Source organism: Gadus macrocephalus, chromosome 1, assembly GCF_031168955.1.
Source record: "Gadus macrocephalus chromosome 1, ASM3116895v1".
Lineage (NCBI taxonomy): Eukaryota > Metazoa > Chordata > Actinopteri > Gadiformes > Gadidae > Gadus > Gadus macrocephalus.
Genome location: NC_082382.1, coordinates 1,829,206 through 1,850,273, shown reverse-complemented (window position 1 = coordinate 1,850,273; position 21,068 = coordinate 1,829,206). Strand labels below are relative to the sequence as shown.

The following is a 21,068-nucleotide window of genomic DNA, read 5'->3' as shown; positions in this document are numbered from 1 at the left end:
ATGTAGTACGGCAAAATGATCTTGTAAATAATTATTTCCGTTAAGAACTCATCCCCAGCCTGTTATCTGCTTCCACACTGTCCTACGGCGTGAATTGAACACAGCAACTGGAATTACACAATTGTGACATGTTTTGGAAACAATATCTTTATTGTGGATATGAAATTGAGAGCAGTGTAGCACTGCATGAACCATGTCTTCAGTTAGACAAAGACCAAGTGAATCATGAACCGTCCCGCTGGAGTCAACATCAACACACTGTGCAGCTAGATTTAAATGCCACATGAGTATATTTCTAATTTACTTGTTGAGGTAATAAATGTTCAAACATGGAAAGCGGTTTATATCTAATACTTAACAGTTACTCGTGCATTTTATTAAACATGGTTGGAAGAATCAGCAGTAACAGGAGTGAAACTGCCACTTGGAGCACTTGCTTATTCAATAGCACAAATCTAAAATAATATTGTAATTACATTTGTCATATTACAATAAAAATAAAATAAAAAACGGGTGTCTAAGACCAACCTATTCTCAAAAGAGACAGAACTACGGCGCCAAGCTCCTGACTAGAAGATAAATGTTATCTTCTTCAACCCGTTTCTATTAATAAGGTCAAAAACCACTATCACAAAGTCCTTGAAAACCTAACACGGTCTTTAAATAAAAATGTTATAGGTTCTTTAAATATCAAAAGCCAGCAATCTTTTTGAATATACAGAAAAACAGTGGGTTTGCAACACAGTCACAGTTTATATATAAATATATACATGCATACATATATATATGTATGCATGTATATATTTATATACAAGAACCTACCTAAACTTAAAAAAAATAATCGTTAGAACAAATTAAAGCACTTGTGTATGGACACTTGACAAGTTCAAGCTTTTTGATTTTCGTTCAATTTCTGCTTGGAGCAAAGCGTCGGTTCCCCTCAGTGGCCCAGCAGCCCAGTGCCTGTACAGACCAACACAAACACCACACGGGCACAGGTTAGAGGCGCTGCAACGGCCCGTCTCTCACATCCTCTTCACAGAACCTGCAACCCCTGCCCCTCCAAGGTTTGAAAATTAGAAAAAATTATGTATAAATTTGATAGTCGAATTTCACATGCATTGCTAAGATAGTAGTGCATAGTAATATGGTTGCATGTATGTATGGTAGTATGGTTCCTAACAATAGAAAAGTTATATTCATAGTGATAAGGCCTTTTCCATTTGAGCATGGATAGGAGGGCTGCTTATTCATCCCATCCTTAATGCTATCAGGTGCTTGAGCTAGCTGTATCATCGGTCTGCCCACTGAGCAGATGGAAAACGGGATGAAGGGGTTATTCATTAGAAAACCAATACCCAAGGAGGCTTTAACATGCAACATTCATACATACTGTAAAGTAAGAAATACTCTATTTTTTTTCAGGTTTGTAACCAAGAATGGTTTACCTTTAAATCCTTCTTCAGGCATCCCCACTGAAAAAGAGTGAATAAAAGTATTAGAGAACAATAGCATTATTTTTTAATTCATTCTCAAATTGATACTTCTGAGCTGCAGCCAAAGCATCCCTCACCCTGATAAACATCATCCATGGCTGCATAATCTGCTATGGGCTCATCAGCCTGCACAGAGGAAGAAGCCCAGACAGTGAGAGATTTAACATCAATTCAACCTCATACCCTTCAACATTAGGGCTTTGACTCCGAACTTCGTTATTCAAATATAATTAGAATATCAAAAAATAAATAAAAATTCGAACGAATATTTGGCAGCCCTTAATATTCGAACCTGTTATGGGCAGGTCAAGAGGGAGAGACGTCGGAGAACCCGACGCAGTGTATTCATAATATTGTAATGACCACGGAAGAGGCGAATTAAGTATTGATTAAACAGCGATTTATTAGAAACCTAATAAACCGTTGGAACACGCAAGACCGGTAACCATAGCAACGGCGGTAAACAAACCTCGCAAAGCCCAATCCAGGTCTTACTGAAGGCATTTAATGGTCAAAATATTATTAATAAATATTCGAATATATTTGAATATTAATATTAATAAACAAACAAACTTTGAATCTTTTTTGGGTAATTTTTGGGATTTTTGGGTAAAAGTCAAAGCCCTATTCAACATTAAAGGGGATTTTTAACAACAATAAAATCAAAAAACAGTAAGTATAAAAGCCTGGTGAGCAGTTCTTATCAAAGCCAGTGAGTTGATCCTGCAGGCCCCTCCACGAGGAGCTACCTTGAGACAGACGATGCTCTCGGGGATGACTCCCAGGCTGCCCAGAGAGGCTGAATCGTCAGTGAGACCCTTTCCCTCAATGGAGAGATTCTGGTCAAACGGTGCCACAGAGAACGCGTGCATGATCTGCAAAACCCAGAGCATGTTGTGAGCTTAAGCTGGTGATGATGTCAAACACAGTTCTGGTTTACATTGAGACCCGAGTGGGACATCCAGTCCGGAGCCGTCATTGTACAAACTCCGAAACAGGGGGATTCAGGCAAGAGGTCGACAAAATGTAGAGGATTATACATCAAGTACACCTTTTCAGGCGGGCACATATTGTGAACCAACTTCCTGGTGCCCTAGCGGGCAGCACCTGTATTTTGAGCTCCTTGAGGGTCTGGCTGGCTGAGACGATGAGGGCCTTCTCTCCCCGGAGCTTCCTGTGCCGCGTGCTCCTCCGGATGCTCCCCGAGCGCCCCATGATCATGGCCCCCGTGCTGAGCGTGGCGGCGCTGCCGTCACTCATCTTGGCTCGCTTCGCTCCGTCCTCACTCTGTGGGAAGGGAGCGGCTACAGGTCAGGGGTCAGGTGGAGTCGCGGGCAGGTGGTATGGGTTTGACGAGCCACGGGTGAGACGATGCAGGTTAGGGCGTGGTTACCTGGCTGAAGTCACTCTCTCCCTCTCCGTCGGCCTTGGGGAGCTCCTCCTTCTCCTCCTCTGGCTCCGCCTCTGAACTGCTGGCGTTGAGCTCGGGAGCGGCCTCCTTTACGACCTGCAGGGTGAACACACACACACACACACACACACACACACACACACACACACACACACACACACACACACACACACACACACACACACACACACACACACACACACACACACACACACACACACACACACACACAAAAGACTGTTTCAGTAGGTGCTAATCTATCATTTATATGAAATAATCATAATAATGCCCAGTTTACAGTTTTAAGAGTTTTCTCCTTAGGACAGAACCCTGAAGATACTAGAAGGTTAATTGTGGTTTATAATTTACAATTATTTATAATCAGAATGAATAGGTGAAAAACTGTTAACAGATCTAACGTGGCTTTACGTTGAACACTGAATAAATTAAATAAAATATGTAAACTATTTCTGGGATTCCCAGGTATCAAAATATCTGGTTCTAGTTGACTGCATGTGCTATAAGAGACAATTTAGCTTTTTTTTGCTGACCAATCAGGGCTTCTCTTCTGATTGGTACGGGGAATTCATCTTTTTGCCCATCTATCACAAACAGCTCACTGTGATTCATTGTGAATGCTGGGCCACGCATTGAGAGTTGTAGGAAACCCATTTACCGCCTTGTCCTCGATCACCTTGCGGACGTAGATGGTGGCCTGTGTGTACTCCCTCAGGTCCCTCTGCTGCTGGAAGATGAAGCCCTCTCGACACTCCCAGCAGAGCTCTGGGAACACAACACAAACCCACTTAACTTGTCTGGGAAGCCTGTCCACTCTAGCCAAAAGGTTGTGTTTTGCATGTCCCCCGTTTAATAAACCAGTCAACTACCTCACATAGAAGTGATTTAAAAGGTCAACACGCATTGTACTTCAGATGGGTCTGCCAACACCAACCAAACTGGGAGAATGACCTCTTTTGACATATTGATTTGGATTGGTCCGATATATCCAACACTGTATTTACCCGGCTGTGTGGTGTACTGCGGTGTGGTGCCCGTCGCCGTCTCCGGGCCAGAACAGTGGAGGGAGATCGCCTGGTCCACTATGAACAGTTTGCTGATGACCTCCCATTCGCTAGGCCAGAGCAAAGCTACACTGTGCAGGAAGAACATCACCACTTGAGACGATGCCGTTGTCCACATGGTGATCACAGACACACGCATTCATACTTAAATACATCCACAAAATATTTCAGGTCGGCACGACTCATTCAACAATGATTGACACTCGACACATCTTCATGGAGCAAGCCGTTCTGGCCTCAGCCAGAGCGGCTCCAACGTGTGGCATGTGAACATCCAATACGGTTGGGCTCGGAGACCATATTGGTAGATCAGGGTCAGGGGTACTCACTGTTGAAAGTCCCCGTTGATCAGGGACTCGTAGGTGAACATGAAGCCGCCGTGGGGACAGAGGAGTAGGCTGTTGCCCACACTGGACACTGGGGATGACTTGGTGGGCCTCCTGTATGGGTGTGGGGCGGGGCAGATGAGAGCCAGCGTATGAGGCCACAGTAGTCCAATTCATAAGCCAGACCTGTACCTCACATCTTAAAAAGGCCTCTCTCTATCCAAACAGTTCTACTTCCTGATTTTGATGTTTTCTCCAAACAAACAACCGGCTGGTGTCAAATTTCCAGAATGACATGCAGCACCATGGGGGCGAGAGACATTAAGGTGATGATAGTTTCTCTGGTTCCTCTTTGATTTGATGGATGGGTTTCTGTGTGGTTTCTACTGAACAGCACAGAGCTGTCGCTTGCAGGTTTTCACACAATGCTCTAACACCATGTTCAATATCGTCCACATGCTGCGCGTCCACACCACAAAAACACCCTTTTCCAGCTTTCAAAATCAGACAAACGCGTACCTGATGAATTTCTTCCACTCGTCCACAAAAAACATTGGCACTATGAAGAGAGTATCTGTGCCCTGGAATGACAAGAACACAGTGTTTTAATCAAAGGGTCTAAACAGCAGCTCATCCCAACAGACAACTGGAGATTGGCACAACACATTTAACCATTATGTGGGATGCTAGGGACGACTTCCCCATTGAAAAGGTGTTTGACCCTTTGACAAGGTCTGACCTTTACATGGTACCGAGGATCCTGAAACAGTCTGTCAGTGTTAATGAAACAACAGGATCCTCAAACAGTCGGTCAGTGTTTATGAAACAACAGTCTGACCACCATGTGACCCAACATGTGGTTTTTCTGCTCCCCTTCAGATGTGCTCGAGGAAGGAAACACGGTTGTTTACCACTGTAGACAAGGGTTCTTATGTGCTGTCGTAGGAGGGAAAAGGCGCGGGCATAAGGACCCAATGAAGTGTAAATCAGGTTTGGCATGAGGTCAACACGTCACATGTAGCCGCTGCTGTTGGCTGGGAAAGGGAGCAGCGAGGCCCTCCATACCTGAGGCCACTTGGTGAGCAGAGGCCGGTTCTTCTCCTGGAAGAGGTTCAGCAGCTGGTTCTTCTGGTCTTGGGCCATCATCTTGCTGACAGCCTCGTTATCCTTCTCCTCCTGCTCCAGGGTCTGGGCCAGACAAGGCGGTTGGCCGGGTGTTACAGTGCAGCCAGTGTCGGGAACGTTTCCCGTTTCCAAGCTTTTAATTATTTTTACCATAGTCGGCTGCTTGGAAGTGGGAATCAGCAGACCTTTGCTAAAAAGTGCTTTTTGACAAATTGTGATTAGCTAAAAATCATGATTAACCAAATACCGTTACTCCCTTTTTTGGGCATAGTGTACACACATGCTTGCAAAGTGATTAACTCTCAATAGACTCCAGCTCTCTGGGGAACTGGGTCTGGTCCTCTCACCAGGCACTGGCCACAGGGCAGTTGGCGTTGGGTGAACTCTGGGGCTTTGGGGAAATAGGCCCGGACCTTGATCCACACCGCCGAGGGCACAAGTCTCCTCTCCGTCTCCAGGATACTCAGACCCCCTGCGGGACAACAGCACCACAGGCTCACTCACCCCCTGCTGCTCATACTAAAACATTACAGCAGCTTCTGTAGGTCATCTCTCAATTATGTGAGTGAGTGTGCGTGTACCGTGTGTGCAGAGGATGTCTTCATTAAAGGTCTTCATGGCTTCCTCTGAGTCTTCTGGAAGATGGGGGCCGTACTCTAAAATGAAACCAAAACCCCAAACATCTAAACGAGGGATTTTGATCATGGCCACAATGGCCTTCTTTAGGCCAGACAGATCTAGAATATACTAATCTGTTTTTAATCTGGATTGTATCTAGACTTCAAAACTGTTCACAGAAAGGGCACAATGTACTGACAACCCTCTCAGCCTGTTTATACATAAGGGAAGTTTGTGATAAACCCTCACTTGAAAATGCACAAGCATACAGAGCTTCAGCTCTGCACTGAAGCAATGGTTTGCTCCTTGTCTCAAGAATATTCTTTCTAGACGAGAACCAATGGCTCGTCAAACTAGATTCAATGCAGCGTGCAATGCAACGCTTGTGTACATCTCATACAACCCCTCCACCCTTTTCTGGTGGAGAAAACAATTAACTTTGCATCAGGATCTCACAACCCTTTGTAAAGATTTTTAAGGCTACGTGTGAACCAGGAATCTGATGCTGCTTTGAAAAATACACCTGGTGAATGAATGAACTACCTATCCATCACATGGATCACATGGTTACTCATAGGACTCTGATTGGTCAGTTGTTCTCCCACAAGCGCTTCACTTGAAAGCCTTGCAAGATTGATTTTGTCGCCATCTTGGAAAACCAAGGCCGCTGATCCAAGCTGATTCTATTGGATTTCATTTTCTAAAGCACATTTACCTAACCTTGAACTCCGAAGACCTACCTTTATTAATCCGGCTGTGTGCTGCCTGTCCGTTGGTCTGTCCACTGCCATGCATGGTTTCCTGCTCATCTTCCTCCAGCTGCTCCATGGCCAGCTGTCTCCAGCTGCGCAGAGATGACTTGCCAACCCAGTAGCCCTCCTCACCGCTGCTGCTCACACCCCCACCCCAAACACACACACACACTAAAGTTACAAACATCAGACAAAACGCTACACAAAGCACATCAGGTCACTAGCTGTAAAATAATATTAAGAGTGTTGCATGTTCAACAATTTGGGAAAATAAGAAGAATCTGTTCTGAATTTCTAAATATTAAACACCACAAAAATCTGACATATGCAAAAGGAAACCAGATGAGCCTCTTCACCCAAGTGTGCGTTTCACCAGGTTGGTGACCTCTCTGTAGTCCTCATTGAGCTGGTTCTTCAGTCGTAGAACCCTGCAGCGCTGGCTCACACACTCCCTGCACAGGGACGACCCTGCACACAGTCAATGGATGCTTGGTTCAATGTGAAAATGCATCTCTTTGATGTAGTAAACTATTGTTGCCATGGTTGCTGTAGCTCAGCTTGCTACATTTCTCTGGAGAGTAGCATCAGTGTAGTGAAGCTTGAAACTATATGCAGGGTTAAATAGTAAATGACAAATGGACTGCATTTATTTAGCGCTTTTCTAACCAATATTTACAATATTGCCAAACATTCACCTCTTCATGCACTCATTCAGACACCGACGGCGGAGACAGCCATGTAAGGCGACAGCCAGCTTGTCGGAATCAGTTAGGGTGATGCGTCTTGCTCAAGGAGGAGCCGTGGATTGAACTAGCAACCTTCCGGTTGCAAACCCGCTCTACCTCCTGAGCCACATGCCACTCCATTGGGTGGCATGGAGGGCAACATCCCCCATGCCACCCAAAGAATTTAGCATGTCGTTCTACAGGTCATGACTCCATAACTTCCTTAAGGGGGTAAACATTAAGGACCATGTCCTGCCGGGTCTCCATGTGATCTCCTGGGTGCAGTTAACCACTCATGGGGGACATGAGAAGGGACCGCTTACCGTCCAGCCGGGGCCCGCCCCCGTAGCGCTGGTACAGGATGTGGGCAGCAGCCATGGACACACGCTTGGCCTCCCCCACCTTGTCCGGGTGCAGCTTGCCGTGCGAGCACAGAAAGAGGGAGTTGTCCATCTCTTTGGTGGCAGTGGAGTCGTCCAGCCACTTCTTCAGCCACTCCAGGGGGACAAACTCGTACGGCTGGCCTACGAGGTGGAAGGGGAAGGGTCATTCCTCTCTACTGCCACTCAAAGACGTTTCCCCCAGCAGGGGACTTAACCAGAACACTAGCACCACCACGACAGCAGTGAACACTGGGATGGAGGTGGATCAGCCGATACGGCTGCGTGTGATCACTCTTCATTGTATGTGTGGCATGAGAAATATCAATGAGCTAAAGTGACCATTACCATAGTTTGATTTTACGGTGCAGTAACTCTTTAATTATAGATATTTGGTCACATTCTTGCTATATAAACCATTGTTTACTAGTTGGCATATTGACCCTGAACTATAGTTATATGACCAAAACAGACTTTAATCAAATGGGGTTACATACATGAATACTAACAGTGGGATCCGACCATGTCAACTGATTGGACGAGAGGCATTCCATAGTGCTGAAAGAGTATAACAGCCATGGGCCTTCCATCTGGGGTCACACAGAAAACCAAGGACAGGGGGCCCTGAGGACTGGGGCCCCCATCACAGGAAGCCCTGAGGACCCTATCACAGGGGGCCCCCCGAGGACAGGAGGCCCTGAGGACAGAGGGCCCCGAGGACTGGGAGGCCCCAGGGACAGGGGGCCCCTAGGACAGGAGGCCCTGAGGAGAGGAGGCCCCGAGGACATGGGGCCTGTGAGGACAGAGTCCGTAAGGACAGGGCCCCCGGGGACCCCGAGTACAGGGGGCCTGCAAGGACAGGGGGCCCCGAGGACTGGGGGCCCCGAGGATAGGGGGCCCCGAGGATAGGAGGCCTGCGAGCACAGGCCCCATGTCCTCGCAGGCCCCCCCCCAGCCAGGCTACCCCTTCAGGCTGGGTGCCCCCCCCACCCAGGCTACCCCGTCGGGCTGGGTGCCCCCCCCACCCAGGCTACCCCGTCGGGCTGGGTGGGGGGTAGCTCACCGTCTTGCACAGGCAGAAGCTCATAGAGCTCCTTGACCTCCTCGTGCTTGGCTTTGCCCTTGTCCACGCTCTGCCTCCGCATTTCCGCCATCTCCGTACACCACTCCTCAAACTTGTGGTTGTCCTGGTCCACCAGCCGCTGTAGAAAGCCTGGGGAGACGCCAAACCAGGTCCATGAAGTTTAAGATAAGACCAAACTAGGTAGGACAAATGGAAAATAAGAACTATGCCAGTGCATACATATTTTAACAATATGGGCTCAACGGCGTTGAGCCCTGCTTTTATAATTTTGTGTTGAGGGAGAGCCATTTCTTATATGCAGTGCATATCCGGTGCCTGTTTTGGCACTCCATTTCATTTCATTTATTCATGGCAATGTTTTTCTATTGTTAGCTTTCATTGTACTTTTTTTTTTACCAAATAAATTTGCCTTTCAAATATATTTGGTAGTATTTGACGTAGCTGCTCCGGTAATTCAACCCGAGGTACTAGAAGTGATACTACCCACTAGTGGTGAAACGGATCAGTGTGTCCACGGTTCGGTTCAGATAACCGTTTTGGGCATCGGTTTCGGATACGGTTCGGATTAGGATCATGTCCGTGATAGTAAAAAGGCAGACTTTTTTTTGACGGAGGGTTTGGGGGAGAAACACAAAAATGAATGAGACCCACAGGCTATTTGCAATGTGTTAATTGACTGCAATCAGACAACTTGCAAGGCTTTTTTGTGCAATAAATGTTCCCCTAAATGCATTTGAAAACATGGTGCACTGAGTGTAACATGTAAGGGATACGCTGACAGGCTGAAGGGAGGGGCGGGAAAAGTCTCATTGGCTCGGGCAGCACTGGAGAGAATGCATTCCGCTGGGTCCTAAACACCCTTTTGTATCGGACGTAGGCTACAGTAGGCAAAATACGCTACATAAGGCAATGCCTTCATGAAACCGAAATCCGCGGATCTCCAGAATGCTCCGAACTGTGGTAAACGAACCGAACGGATTCGGATACAATTCGAATCCGCTGCAGGCCTACTACCCACCAGGCACTTGAACGTCGTTTGCGGTGGGGTCCGTGCTCTCCTCCTCTTGGACCTTGTACACCAGCATGTAGGCGTTCCTGGAGCAGTGGTAGCCTTTGCTGCATTTGGGCTTCCTTGTTTGGGATTTCACCGTCTCCGCTAGCAAGGAACAATGACAACCATAAAGTTCACGTTAAGGACCTGGATCTTCAAATGAATACCAACTCCTATTCACAACGCCCCTTGGACCTGTTCTTTACATGAGTACCACCTCATGTCTCAACGCCCCTTGGACCTGTTCTTTACATGAGTACCACCTCATGTCTCAACGCCCCTTGGACCTGTTCTTTACACGAGTACCACCTCATGTCTCAACGCCCCTTGGACCTGTTCTTTACATGAGTACCACCTCATGTCTCAACGCCCCTTGGACCTGTTCTTTACATGAGTACCACCTCATGTCTCAACGCCCCTTGGACCTGTTCTTTACACGAGTACCACCTCATGTCTCAACGCCCCTTGGACCTGTTCTTTACACGAGTACCACCTCATGTCTCAACGCCCCTTGGACCTGTTCTTTACATGAGTACCACCTCATGTCTCAACGCCCCTTGGACCTGGTTCTCTGGACCCAAGAGCCAACAAGACACTTGCTGTTTGTGAAAATAATGCCCGGTAATTCATTACACAGCCAGGGAATCCAATGGGACACGTATCATTTATTCTCTCAACACACCAACTCTTTGTGACATCCTTGCCCACGAGGGAAGCGCCGTCTAGGGGTTCTCTGATGAGTTTAGAGCAGGGGTCCATGAAGTAGGGCAAAACAAACAACAGCAACTACAATCACTAGTGTGGCGCCTGTTTGTGTTCAGTTGAGTTTAGCAGCTATTTACCGATGTCCTCCTCAATGCCCAGCTGCAGCTTCTTGCCCTCCATCTTCTCGATCTCCTCGTCGTTGAACTTGTACCAGTCGCTGGTGCGGGCGTCCTTCACATGGGCGATGTAGTGGCCCGAGTAGGCGCTCACGCCCCGGTGGATCAGCACAGCACTCAGCTCGTACACACACTGCTGGTCTGGGGTGAGGGAGGGCAGGACACACGTGTTACATGGTGACAGACGACTGGAAACACAGGTGAGATGACTAGCCCCAGTGTCAGACTGCTTTGCGAGAGATTTCTCGTTGAGATAAAGACGTGTAATCGATTAGAGTTTTAGGATGTTCCTTGCATCCCTCCGACCGAAAATTCAAATTGATGGGAAACGCTACAATAACAGAACAATAATAATCGACCTGCCCAAGTAAAGCCTATGTTTGGGGAAAGGAATAAATAGCTTGGTGGCTAGTTGTTTGTAGTTATTTAGATCAGGAAAGTTTAGATATTGGACCTTGATGATGAACTAATGATTAATCAAACTCTGATTTAAATAGCTTTCAGTTAACGAGGAACTAATCAATTCCAAACCTTATTATAAACTGGTAGAGGACTAATAGTTGACATTTTAAATGGGCCTGTTTTTCCAATCAGATGTATGATGGACAGATCAGCCTCCCAGCTGGTAGGCTGCCCAGTGGCTCATTAATCCTATCTAAATTTATACTATAGTTTGGTTAAAGAATGGTTCATCGTTAACTAAAGGCTTATAAATGATGACTACATGCATTATAAAGAGTTGCCAATGCATTTAGGGCTGAGAGATCTAGGAAGGAGGGGGAGGTACCTATGGTTACGACCCACGGCAACATAACAACCCACAAAACAAGCTAATATTGTTGTTTTGTCTGAATGGTACAATGGGCGATGCTGCAGATGAAACTGAACACACTGTGGCATCATTCTATAGATTTCCTAGGAGCTTAAAGCTCTCTGGGCCATCGATGCCCACCACTGCCCGGACGCAGTGTCATTCACCCATCACCATACTGTACCCTCTTGCCTTCAGTGTGTGTTATGACGTCTAGATTCCTTATTAAGAGGCAATTAGACGTACAAAGAGTATGTGACATGACACCTATTTTCTCGAAATGACGGTCTTATTTAAGTAAGCAACAACATGGCCTGCTGTGCTGCTACCTTGCGGGGTCTCCAGGAACGGCCCCATGTCCAGCTGCTCAGGGAAACTGATGAAGGTGTTGAGCTTCTTCTTGTGGCCCGTTGTCCTTGAAGAGACATGGAAGAGAAAAAATAAATGCCACAAGTAAGAGCTTCCGACACAGTTGAACTCTTCCCTTTCCCCCGTGAAATGTCCCGTGTTTGTAGCAGCTTTCTAAACGTGCCTCAGTAGGTCTTCTAGGGCAGGGGTTCCCAAACCTTTTGGTTCCAAGGACCAGCATATTCATAAAAGCATTTGACGGACCGGTAGTCAATTTTAATGCATCATTTTAAGATGCATCATTTTAAACTAAGGATGTGGCTGTTTTTGAAGAAGGTTTATGGATCTTATTCACAACAAATAAAGCAAAAGCAAATAACGTCTAGATTCCTTATTAAGAGGCAATCTAGACAAATAAAGCAAAAGCAATGAAATTCTCGAATCTCGGGCTCTTTTTTAAATTCAATAATATATAATAATTTATATGAGAAACACAAGAAAAATTAACCGAGACTTAAATAAACATAAAAGTAGTGCAAAGACAGTTTAATTACAGTGCTTAATTTACAGTGGTTTAGTTGCATATTACGAACAAGGTGGCAACAAAGGCAAATTGTACGAATGGAATACACCAATATTAAACTTTCAGAACAATTCACAAAATGTTTCCCTTTTCTCAACTACAAATAGGGTGTATGGGTTAATGTGTTGGAGGGAATAACAGTGAACCGCTGTTCTAGGGGACTGACCTGTCGAAGACGAAGCGCATCAGCTGCAGGTTGAGGGTGCGCGGCAGGCTGTGCAGCTTGATGCGCCTCGTGGCACACTGCTTGTTCTGGCAGCTCTCGCAGAAGTAGCGGTTATCTCCGTCCAGCTTCTCTTCCTGCAAGGCAGGCACACAGCTTCCTGATTTTAATGCTTCTTCCCGATGTCACATGTTTGTCCAAGTAGCTCGGCAGGGCGACAATAGATCAGGGCCGGACAGTGTGGTTGGTGTAGCAAGTACACCGGTTTGACTTTGCCCTACGACATGAATTTCGGCGAAACCGTTCAACGGGTAGGGTTAAGGTCATTTGATTGAAGTAAAATAATGAAAAAGATGCACGGACCCCTGATTTATGATGCGTACAACTTACACGCCCCACTCCAGAACTCTCCTAAAGTAATGCTATAGTGGAGCTACGCCACCATTTAACATAAGAAAAGAATGGTACTATTGCGAAGTGGACATTTAGTTGACGTCAAGATTTTAATTTCTGAAACGGTTCACTTGATTAAATAACATGTTTTATTTGAATGTCGCTTCAAAAAGAAAAATAATATATATCACAAGTCAAATTTTGTGTGGAGGAAATAAGCAAGGGAAACCAGGTAGAATGAAGCCCAGTGATATGCAGGCTGGTAATTGCATCCTATAACCGAGACCAACAAAAAGCCATTTCTATGGTAAGTTACTACGACTACTACTACTACTCTTCGTCCCCTATGGGACATAAGGCTTCAATGAGCACTCTCCATTCCACTCGGTCCCTGGCAGCATGTTGGGCCTCTTCCCATGACAGGTTCATCTGTTTCAGCTCTTGTGTCACAGTTCTGCGCCAGGTGGTTTTTGGCCTCCCAGGTTTTCATTTGCCTGGTGGTGTCCATCTTAAGGCGACCTTTGTGATGCGGCCCTGCTCCATCCTCAACACATGTCCTAGCCATCTCAGGTGTCTGTGCGAAATCTCCTTGGTGATGCTCCAGCTTCCCGTTTTTTTGTACAGGTCATTGTTGGAGACCTTATTAGGCCAAAAGATTTTTGATCGCCAGATGGGACAGAGGTGGGAGAAGGCACCCTGAGCCTTTCCTATGGTAAGTGACAGTGTTGGGGGAAACACGTTACAAAGTAACGTGCTACAGAAACTATATTACTTTTTTGGGTAACGAAGTAAAGTAACGCATTACATTTTAAATATCAGTAATTAACTACACTACTTTACTAGACTATAGTAACGCGCTTTCCTGCGTTACCAAAGCCGTGTTTGCCTGCGTGTAAAGTTCTGATCTGTTGTGGTGCGTGCATGCGTGCCGCCTCTGTGTCTGCAGTGCCAGCTTGCCTCGGCACGTTGCCATAGCGATCGATTTGAGTGACGTAGCTGCTTGTGCGAAGGAGTGTTCAAGTGTTGGAAAGCTGAAGCAGGTGACCCAGAAAGACCGGCCGGTGGCAGGGTTCATTGTAGAAGACATGCTTCCCCTGTCGACTATTGAATCGCCCAGATTTAGAAAAATACTAGATAAAATACCCGCGACTCGCAAGCCAACATCCGACAGGAAGACATTTTCCCATTAACTGCTGAACAAGTGTTATACCGACATGGAATCAAAGCTCAAAATAATTTTCGAGTCTTCCCTGGATCATGTGTCCACCACCGCGGACATTTGGTCCGCCAATAACAAAAGTTAGTTAGGAATGACGGTGCACTGGATAGACAGCATTACTTGAAAAGGCTGCTCTTGCCTGCAAGAGGGTGAGAGGAAGACACACTTACGATGTCATAGCTTGCGAAATAGATCAGGTTCATTCAGCCTTTGGACCACATAAAGTAACAGCATGTGTCACCGCCGCTTAAGTGCATTTCTGTTTTAATTGTATGGGATAAAGTGACCTTTTTTATATTTTTCATTGACTACTTAATTTTTGTTCTCACGTTAGCCAAAGCCTGTGTTTTGAAACTTGTGTGTTGCTGCTGATTGACCTCAACATAGCCTACTTTATCCTGTTGTTTGTGGATTTTACAATGAGGCATTTCTTTGTGCAGACAGGGATATCATTCTTTCATCTTTCATTTTTTCTATTAATTAATTTTATTGTATGACAAAGTTTATATGTGAAGCACTTTGAGTCTGCCTTGTGTACGAAAAGTTATATATAAATAAAGTTGCCTTGCATATAGTTTTATAGGCTAATTTGTATAGATTCATACAATAAACACTAAGTGATGATAGGGCTATGATGTTTATCCATGTATCTACAGTAAATTGAGAAATGGGAAAGTAAAGTAATAAGTAGTGAAGTTACTTTTCAAATGCAGTAACTAGTAAAATAATCTCATTACAATTTACAGAAGTAACTAGTAATCAGTAACTTTTTTTGAGTAACTGGCCCAACACTGGTAAGTGAAGCATACCTTTATTGTGAGCCTAGATGAATTATGTTAAAGCAGGATAACTTTACCGTCTCAGTGACTGGCCCTAATGACGGCAGGTCTTGTGCACAATAGTTTGAGTCACATGATTGGCTCCTGCAATCGGCAAATTTCAAGTTGATCAGCCGATCATCAATCACGTGTTTACGGTGTATATCAAGCGATAAAGATCGAGCAATCTGTGGCTCGTATTGGGTTCTACCAAAGGTTTTTCTTCTGTTTGGTTTGGGGAAACCTTCTTGCCTGTTGATCTCCTGTGCGAACACAGTGTTGTCATAGCTCCACCACAGGGGTGTACACTAGGGGTGTAACGAAAGACGCATTTGTACCTAACCGTCACGGTACAGGCACTTTTGGGTGGTTACAGAGGTGGACTGCGGTTCGTAAATGTGGCATACATAGCATTAATATGGCGAATGTAAAGGCTTGCATTGCAATGCAGACTTTAAAACTTGGAAGTCGGAATCCCCCCCAGACCGGGTAGCCAAAGTATACTACTCCGATTCCGTAACTAACTATGGAGACCCCTCGAGCATTCGCAGTTCTCCGTCGGGGTGTCGGATACGGAATGCAATTCGCCGCACAATCGATTTTATATTTTGGCAACAAACCATGTAAGCAGTGTTGTAAATAAACTTTGAAAGCTTTTCAAATCTTATTTATGTCTTTTATTGGTCCTTAATCTTCAAAGTAAACAGATAGCGATTAGTATAGGTCTATGATTTTATTTTACGGGATTAAAATGGACAGCTCTAATATACATATAAATATGTCAAATAACTGCTGATATACCCGAGTTTTTGAATATTGGGCGATATTAGGGCTGGGCGATATACCGGTTTTAAAATTATACCGGTATATTTTTGAAAAGCGATATGTAGTTGAGACAATATCGCCATACCGGTATATTATATATTATTTTGATGTTGCCTTGCGAGCGCTATTTTATAAAGCTGACTGCTGCTCTCTGAGCCTACAAACCATGTTCAGCTGCTCAATCCCGCCCCCCCCCCCGTACGTAGCGTTCTCCCACCCACGGACGTTTCGCATCACAACAAAACGTTTCTCGTGAGCACGAGAAAGTATCTGGTGCGCACGAGAAAGTATCTGGTGCGCATATCACTCTCTCTCTGTGTGTGTGTGTGTGTGTGTGTGTGTGTGTGTGTGTGTGTGTGTGTGTGTGTGTGTGTGTGTGTGTGTGTGTGTGTGTGTGTGTGTGTGTGTGTGTGTGTGTGTGTGTGTGTGTGTGTGTGTGTGTGTAGTGGATGAGCGAGCGGTAGCGTGCATGTAAGTTTAGTGAAGTAATGATCGAGTCCGGATGTGTGTAAAAGAATAAAGCACCCGGCAAGAATCGGTTGCTTCATTCCGACCTATAAGCAGACCCACTGCCGGTCAAAGTGAAGGGTGTGTTGCCCCTGAGAGATCATCGGCCCTGGAGGGAACGTGTCTGGGAGCCGACAGCAGAAAGTTGTAACACTAACCATCTCGTAGTCAGAGGCGGAGCGCAAGAAAGGAGTACGTGCTCCAATAGTGCAAGATAAAAAATAAAGCACATTAATTTGAATGATTTTAGCTTGTGTGTGTGATTTATCGCGGGCACGGGCACACACAAGCTAAAATCATTCATATTATAGAAGAGGCTGTCAAGGAAAACAGGATTTTTTTTCTCCGATGACGTCTTTGGTATCACTCCGCAAATAGTCTGGTAACTTGTCAACTCCAGCGTCTTCGGTTGCTATGCGACGTCAACGTCTTTGGCAGACTATTTCTCTGCTGATCAACACTACGAATGCTGGTTACAAATAAATTGTAAAAAGACACAGCATGAAGTTATTTTTTCGTTTAGGCAAGTAGCCGTGTAATAAGCGGGATAATGTATAGAACGTCGTCTGTCATTATTGAAAATAAGCCCCTTCAAGTCGGTGTCCTGTTAGCCCTGTCTGGGCTTATTTTCCTGATAATGACCGGCGTTCTTTACATTATCCCTTACATAGGCTATCTGTTGTTAAAGCACAGCTGTGCTTCATTGAGCAAAAAAAAAAGAAAACACTAAATAAATGGTTGATAGTGGCGCGGAGTTAAAACTACACACTTTACCTTTTTTGTTCAAAATATCGTTATAATATCGTATATCGCCATTCGAACAGAAAATATCGAGATATGAGTTTTGGTCCATATCGCCCAGCCCTAGGCGATATATATCGCCTAGGGGGGGCGATATATATCGCCCCCCCCCCCCCCCCCCCCCCAATATCGGTATCGGCCCCTAAAATTGGTCGGTCGAAATATGCCTTAGCAACAGTCGCCAGCGACGGGAGCTGAATGATCACCACCACCCCCTTTTCTAAACAGAGGCATACAGTAGAACGTGAATGATTTGTAGGTTCAGATCAACTGCGCAAGGGGTACCTTGAGGAACTCTGTGATACACTCATTGAGGTTCTTGTGGCCTTGGATGTTGAGCTCCAGCTCGTAGAATCTGGACGGAAGGGGTGATGCTCGGCCACACTGGTTACAACTGTGCAGAGAAACATATTTTTTGACATAAAATGTAATTGAATATAGACTTTGTGTGATTTAAAATAATAAGAGTAAAAGAAGTTTGTCTACTAGCGCCCCAACGTGATATTTTTTAAAGGTTTGCATTCTTTGAAGAAGCCAAAAGCCACATACTTAATCACCACTAGAATATCTTCATGAGGTCTTAATGTCTTTAGACAGTCCCGGTGAACTTCACCGGCGACAAACACATAATAACCACGTAAGCTAACATGCAAACAATGAGTCAGGAGTCTTGGAGTCAGGGTCTTAGGAGTTAATATCTTACACAGTAACATAGGAGAACTGGCCGCAGAACTGGCGCTGAATGATGTTCTGGAGAGTGGTGCTCTTCTGTTTGGATAAGGTATCTTCCAACAGGGACAGGAACAGTTTGGAGAACTCCTGGGCATCCTAGGATGCAGAACAAGGGTAGGAACACAAAATTGGGTAAAGTGAAAATTAGCTTTTTTGCTAACTCTGGCACATTTAAATTTTGAGTGTAAACTAAAAATGTCAACATATTTGCATTGTTCCTTTTAAATAAATAAATAATAAATAAAGGTAGATACGTTTCAAGATGCGTAAATGTTTTGCTTTCTACCATCAGGATTGTTGTTAATTAATCTTGAAGGTTTTGACATGGTTATTGTTTGATGATCAGTTAAACATCGATATGCTTTAATGTTTAGGAAAAGCTCTAAGAAAAAGTGTTTGCACAGCTCAATTGTAGGCCAATTCCATTCAATTATATGCATAAAATATTGTGTCCAATACAGCGCAATTTACATATTGTTTACATGAAGAGTGTAACACAAATCCCATTTTAAATGCCTTTGTACCAGTATATTATCTGGTCAGTGTGTTTTAGTGTGAATGCTTGTTAAAAACTGAATTGAATGGATATGACTTGACTTCTGACAGGTATTTTGACATTATGAATAATTTTTTATTTAATTGAACATGATTCTGCTAACAAAAATGTAAGTGAAATTAGGTTTTATGAATACTGCCTTGGAATTGTATTTGTTTTTTTCTTCCATCTAGGTTATATATATTGTCAGCAGATGTTTGGGTTGAGTCATACCTGTTGTTGCCCCGTATCCAGCCCCAGTGCTTTCACCAGCCCCGATGGGTCAATGTATCTTCGGTTGCTGTTTTGCAGTAGTGCAAATAGATATTGGAGATGTTCGCAAATGGACTCAGGTTCGTAATCTGAAATGTGGATAGAGGAAAAGACAATGCACCAATTTGCATTAATATTTTATAAATACAAAAACAAGTTTTCGATCTTGATATTTTACAGATTGATCATTTAAATAGATTCACTTTTAGTTTGACAAAAGTTTCAGTTTCAATCCTCAATTGAATTGAGAAAAAGGAATCACGACGATAAACAGCAGGTCACTGTGAAGGCATATGCTTTGTTGGTTTTTGACAGGAGGTGTTCAATATTTCTAAAACAAATTAACCAACAGTAAATTCTGACCGGTCAATAAGAAACTAGTATGGGACGGCATATTGCTCAAGAATGACTAAAGGTTTGGCAATGGACATTGGAGATAGAAAGACGCATATTCTTTCCTTACACAGAACAAATTCAGATTTAATTAGTCATAACTCTCAGTCTCTGGTAGTCTTTAAAAGTACGAGGCATAAGTATATCCTTCTAAAAAGAAAAATGTTGGCGTGTACCATACCATAGACGGCCAATGATCAGCAGATGACATTACCTAGTTGGATGTTGTGGTCCTGGGCGCGAGGGTTTTGGCACAGGTAGAGGCTCCTGCGCAGCTCTAGGTTGTGGAACCATACTTGCAGGAATGTGTTAACATAACAAGTTGCTCCAAGGTTTGTCAGGCCCACAAATGTGTTCTGTGGAATCAATTGTTCACATATGAGTTTTGCAATAGGCCTCTGTGATGAGGAACCTGAGAAAGAGAACAGGAGTGAAGCACCATACAATTTGAAAAATACCTTGTCTCGACGCTCTGAATTAGGGTCATCGATGTTGTGGAAAGCATTTTCATCGATCTCTCCCAACCAGGCCTGTTCTCCGATACCCACAAGGCAATTAGGGTTACCTTTACAATTCCTCCTGCCCCAATGAAAACCGGTTATTCACTTTTCCACTGCTATCAAAATGCATACATTGAAAACGTGTGAAGCTTGTCACAGAAGTAGCTCATAATAAACTGCTCTACGAGAAAACTACAAGCTCTTTTTTTAAGCAAATATTGCACATTTGTATTCCACCACAGCAGAGAGTGATGCGGGGTAGGAGGGATGCGAGTTCCCGGGTCCACCACATACCTGCACGTCCCTCTTCTGCAGGCGGGCACATTCACACGATAAGATAACTCTACGTGTTCCCGGCCGATGTCCTCCGGCTTCACGGTCTCCACCCACCGCCAGGCAGCCTTCTCCAGCTGCAAACGGGGCGCCATAACCTAACAAACCCACAGCCGAGAACCGGGCAGAAAGAGGTCAGCGAACCGCGGCCTAGCAGACCTGTTGTGATCGGTGCTAATGTTGTTAGCTGGGCGGTGCGTCGGTCATCCTGCAACTAGCTTAGCATCATCAGGCAAACCCCAAATTTCCCCGTTTAGTCTGGTTTCGAAAGTAATCCTTCCAAATGAATTAGCATTGATATGCCCCGACAATGGAGAACTCACAATGAAAAGAAGGGCACGTTACCGTAACCGAGCGGTATCGAATGGAACTCTTTAAATCAAACTAATATCCATCACTAGCGCTAGCTTGGAGGTTAGCACAACACAAGAACTATGCTAACGAGTCAAAATCAAGCGTATACAACCCGATACGCATTTCATTTAAAAGAATAAATATATTTTAACCTTGTCCTTGGTGAGCTATTGATTAAATTTCCATTTTCACATTTTAGTCAAAAAAATATTTTAGATTTAGCGCCCTTGCGTCAGTTTATAAATAAATTATTCCTCTGCTCCACAGCAATACGACGTCAACACTTGACGTCGCCTACGTCATCCCAAGCTCTCGCCCCCAAGGCTCGATTACAATGTCCAGTTTAAAAATATATATATATGATGATTTGGGGATTTGGAAAGCCAATGTTTTGCTGCCATTTTCTGCCAGTTTTTAACCCTCATAGGGTGTTCGGTTTTTTTGTTACACAGGAGGTGCTGCTGGGTCTGGTGGACCCATTGCCTTTTAATTCAACATAATCAAACTTATTTTTTTAAATACTCACCAGATGGTTACTTCATCCCAATT

At 44.6% G+C, this 21,068-nt stretch overlaps 1 protein-coding gene across 7 annotated transcripts; it reads right to left on the bottom strand.

Moving 5' to 3' along the window:
- Nucleotides 1-131: 131 nt before the first annotated feature.
- usp48 (ubiquitin specific peptidase 48) lies at nt 132-20,823 on the bottom strand. 7 transcript variants are annotated; one of them, XM_060061834.1, is made up of 28 exons: nt 20,672-20,823; nt 20,127-20,263; nt 19,791-19,911; nt 19,547-19,688; nt 18,901-19,028; nt 18,103-18,227; nt 17,685-17,793; nt 12,840-12,973; nt 12,072-12,157; nt 10,893-11,072; nt 10,018-10,155; nt 8,979-9,128; nt 7,859-8,059; nt 7,167-7,278; nt 6,799-6,947; nt 6,022-6,096; nt 5,788-5,912; nt 5,381-5,503; nt 4,835-4,896; nt 4,319-4,429; nt 3,930-4,060; nt 3,584-3,690; nt 2,890-3,003; nt 2,604-2,783; nt 2,246-2,371; nt 1,574-1,622; nt 1,449-1,475; nt 132-963 (listed from the first exon to the last, which is right to left on the bottom strand). In XM_060061834.1, the coding sequence occupies exons 2-28, from the start codon at nt 20,258-20,260 to the stop codon at nt 941-943; spliced, it is 3,162 nt and encodes a 1,053-aa protein (XP_059917817.1). In that variant the 5' UTR covers nt 20,261-20,263; nt 20,672-20,823; the 3' UTR covers nt 132-940. The 7 variants fall into 7 exon arrangements, 6 of the variants coding, with proteins under 6 accessions (XP_059917817.1, XP_059917842.1, XP_059917832.1 ...); XM_060061859.1 differs by having other exon boundaries at nt 3,602-3,690; XM_060061849.1 differs by having other exon boundaries at nt 19,791-19,908.
- Between the last annotated feature and the right edge of the window lie 245 nt (nt 20,824-21,068).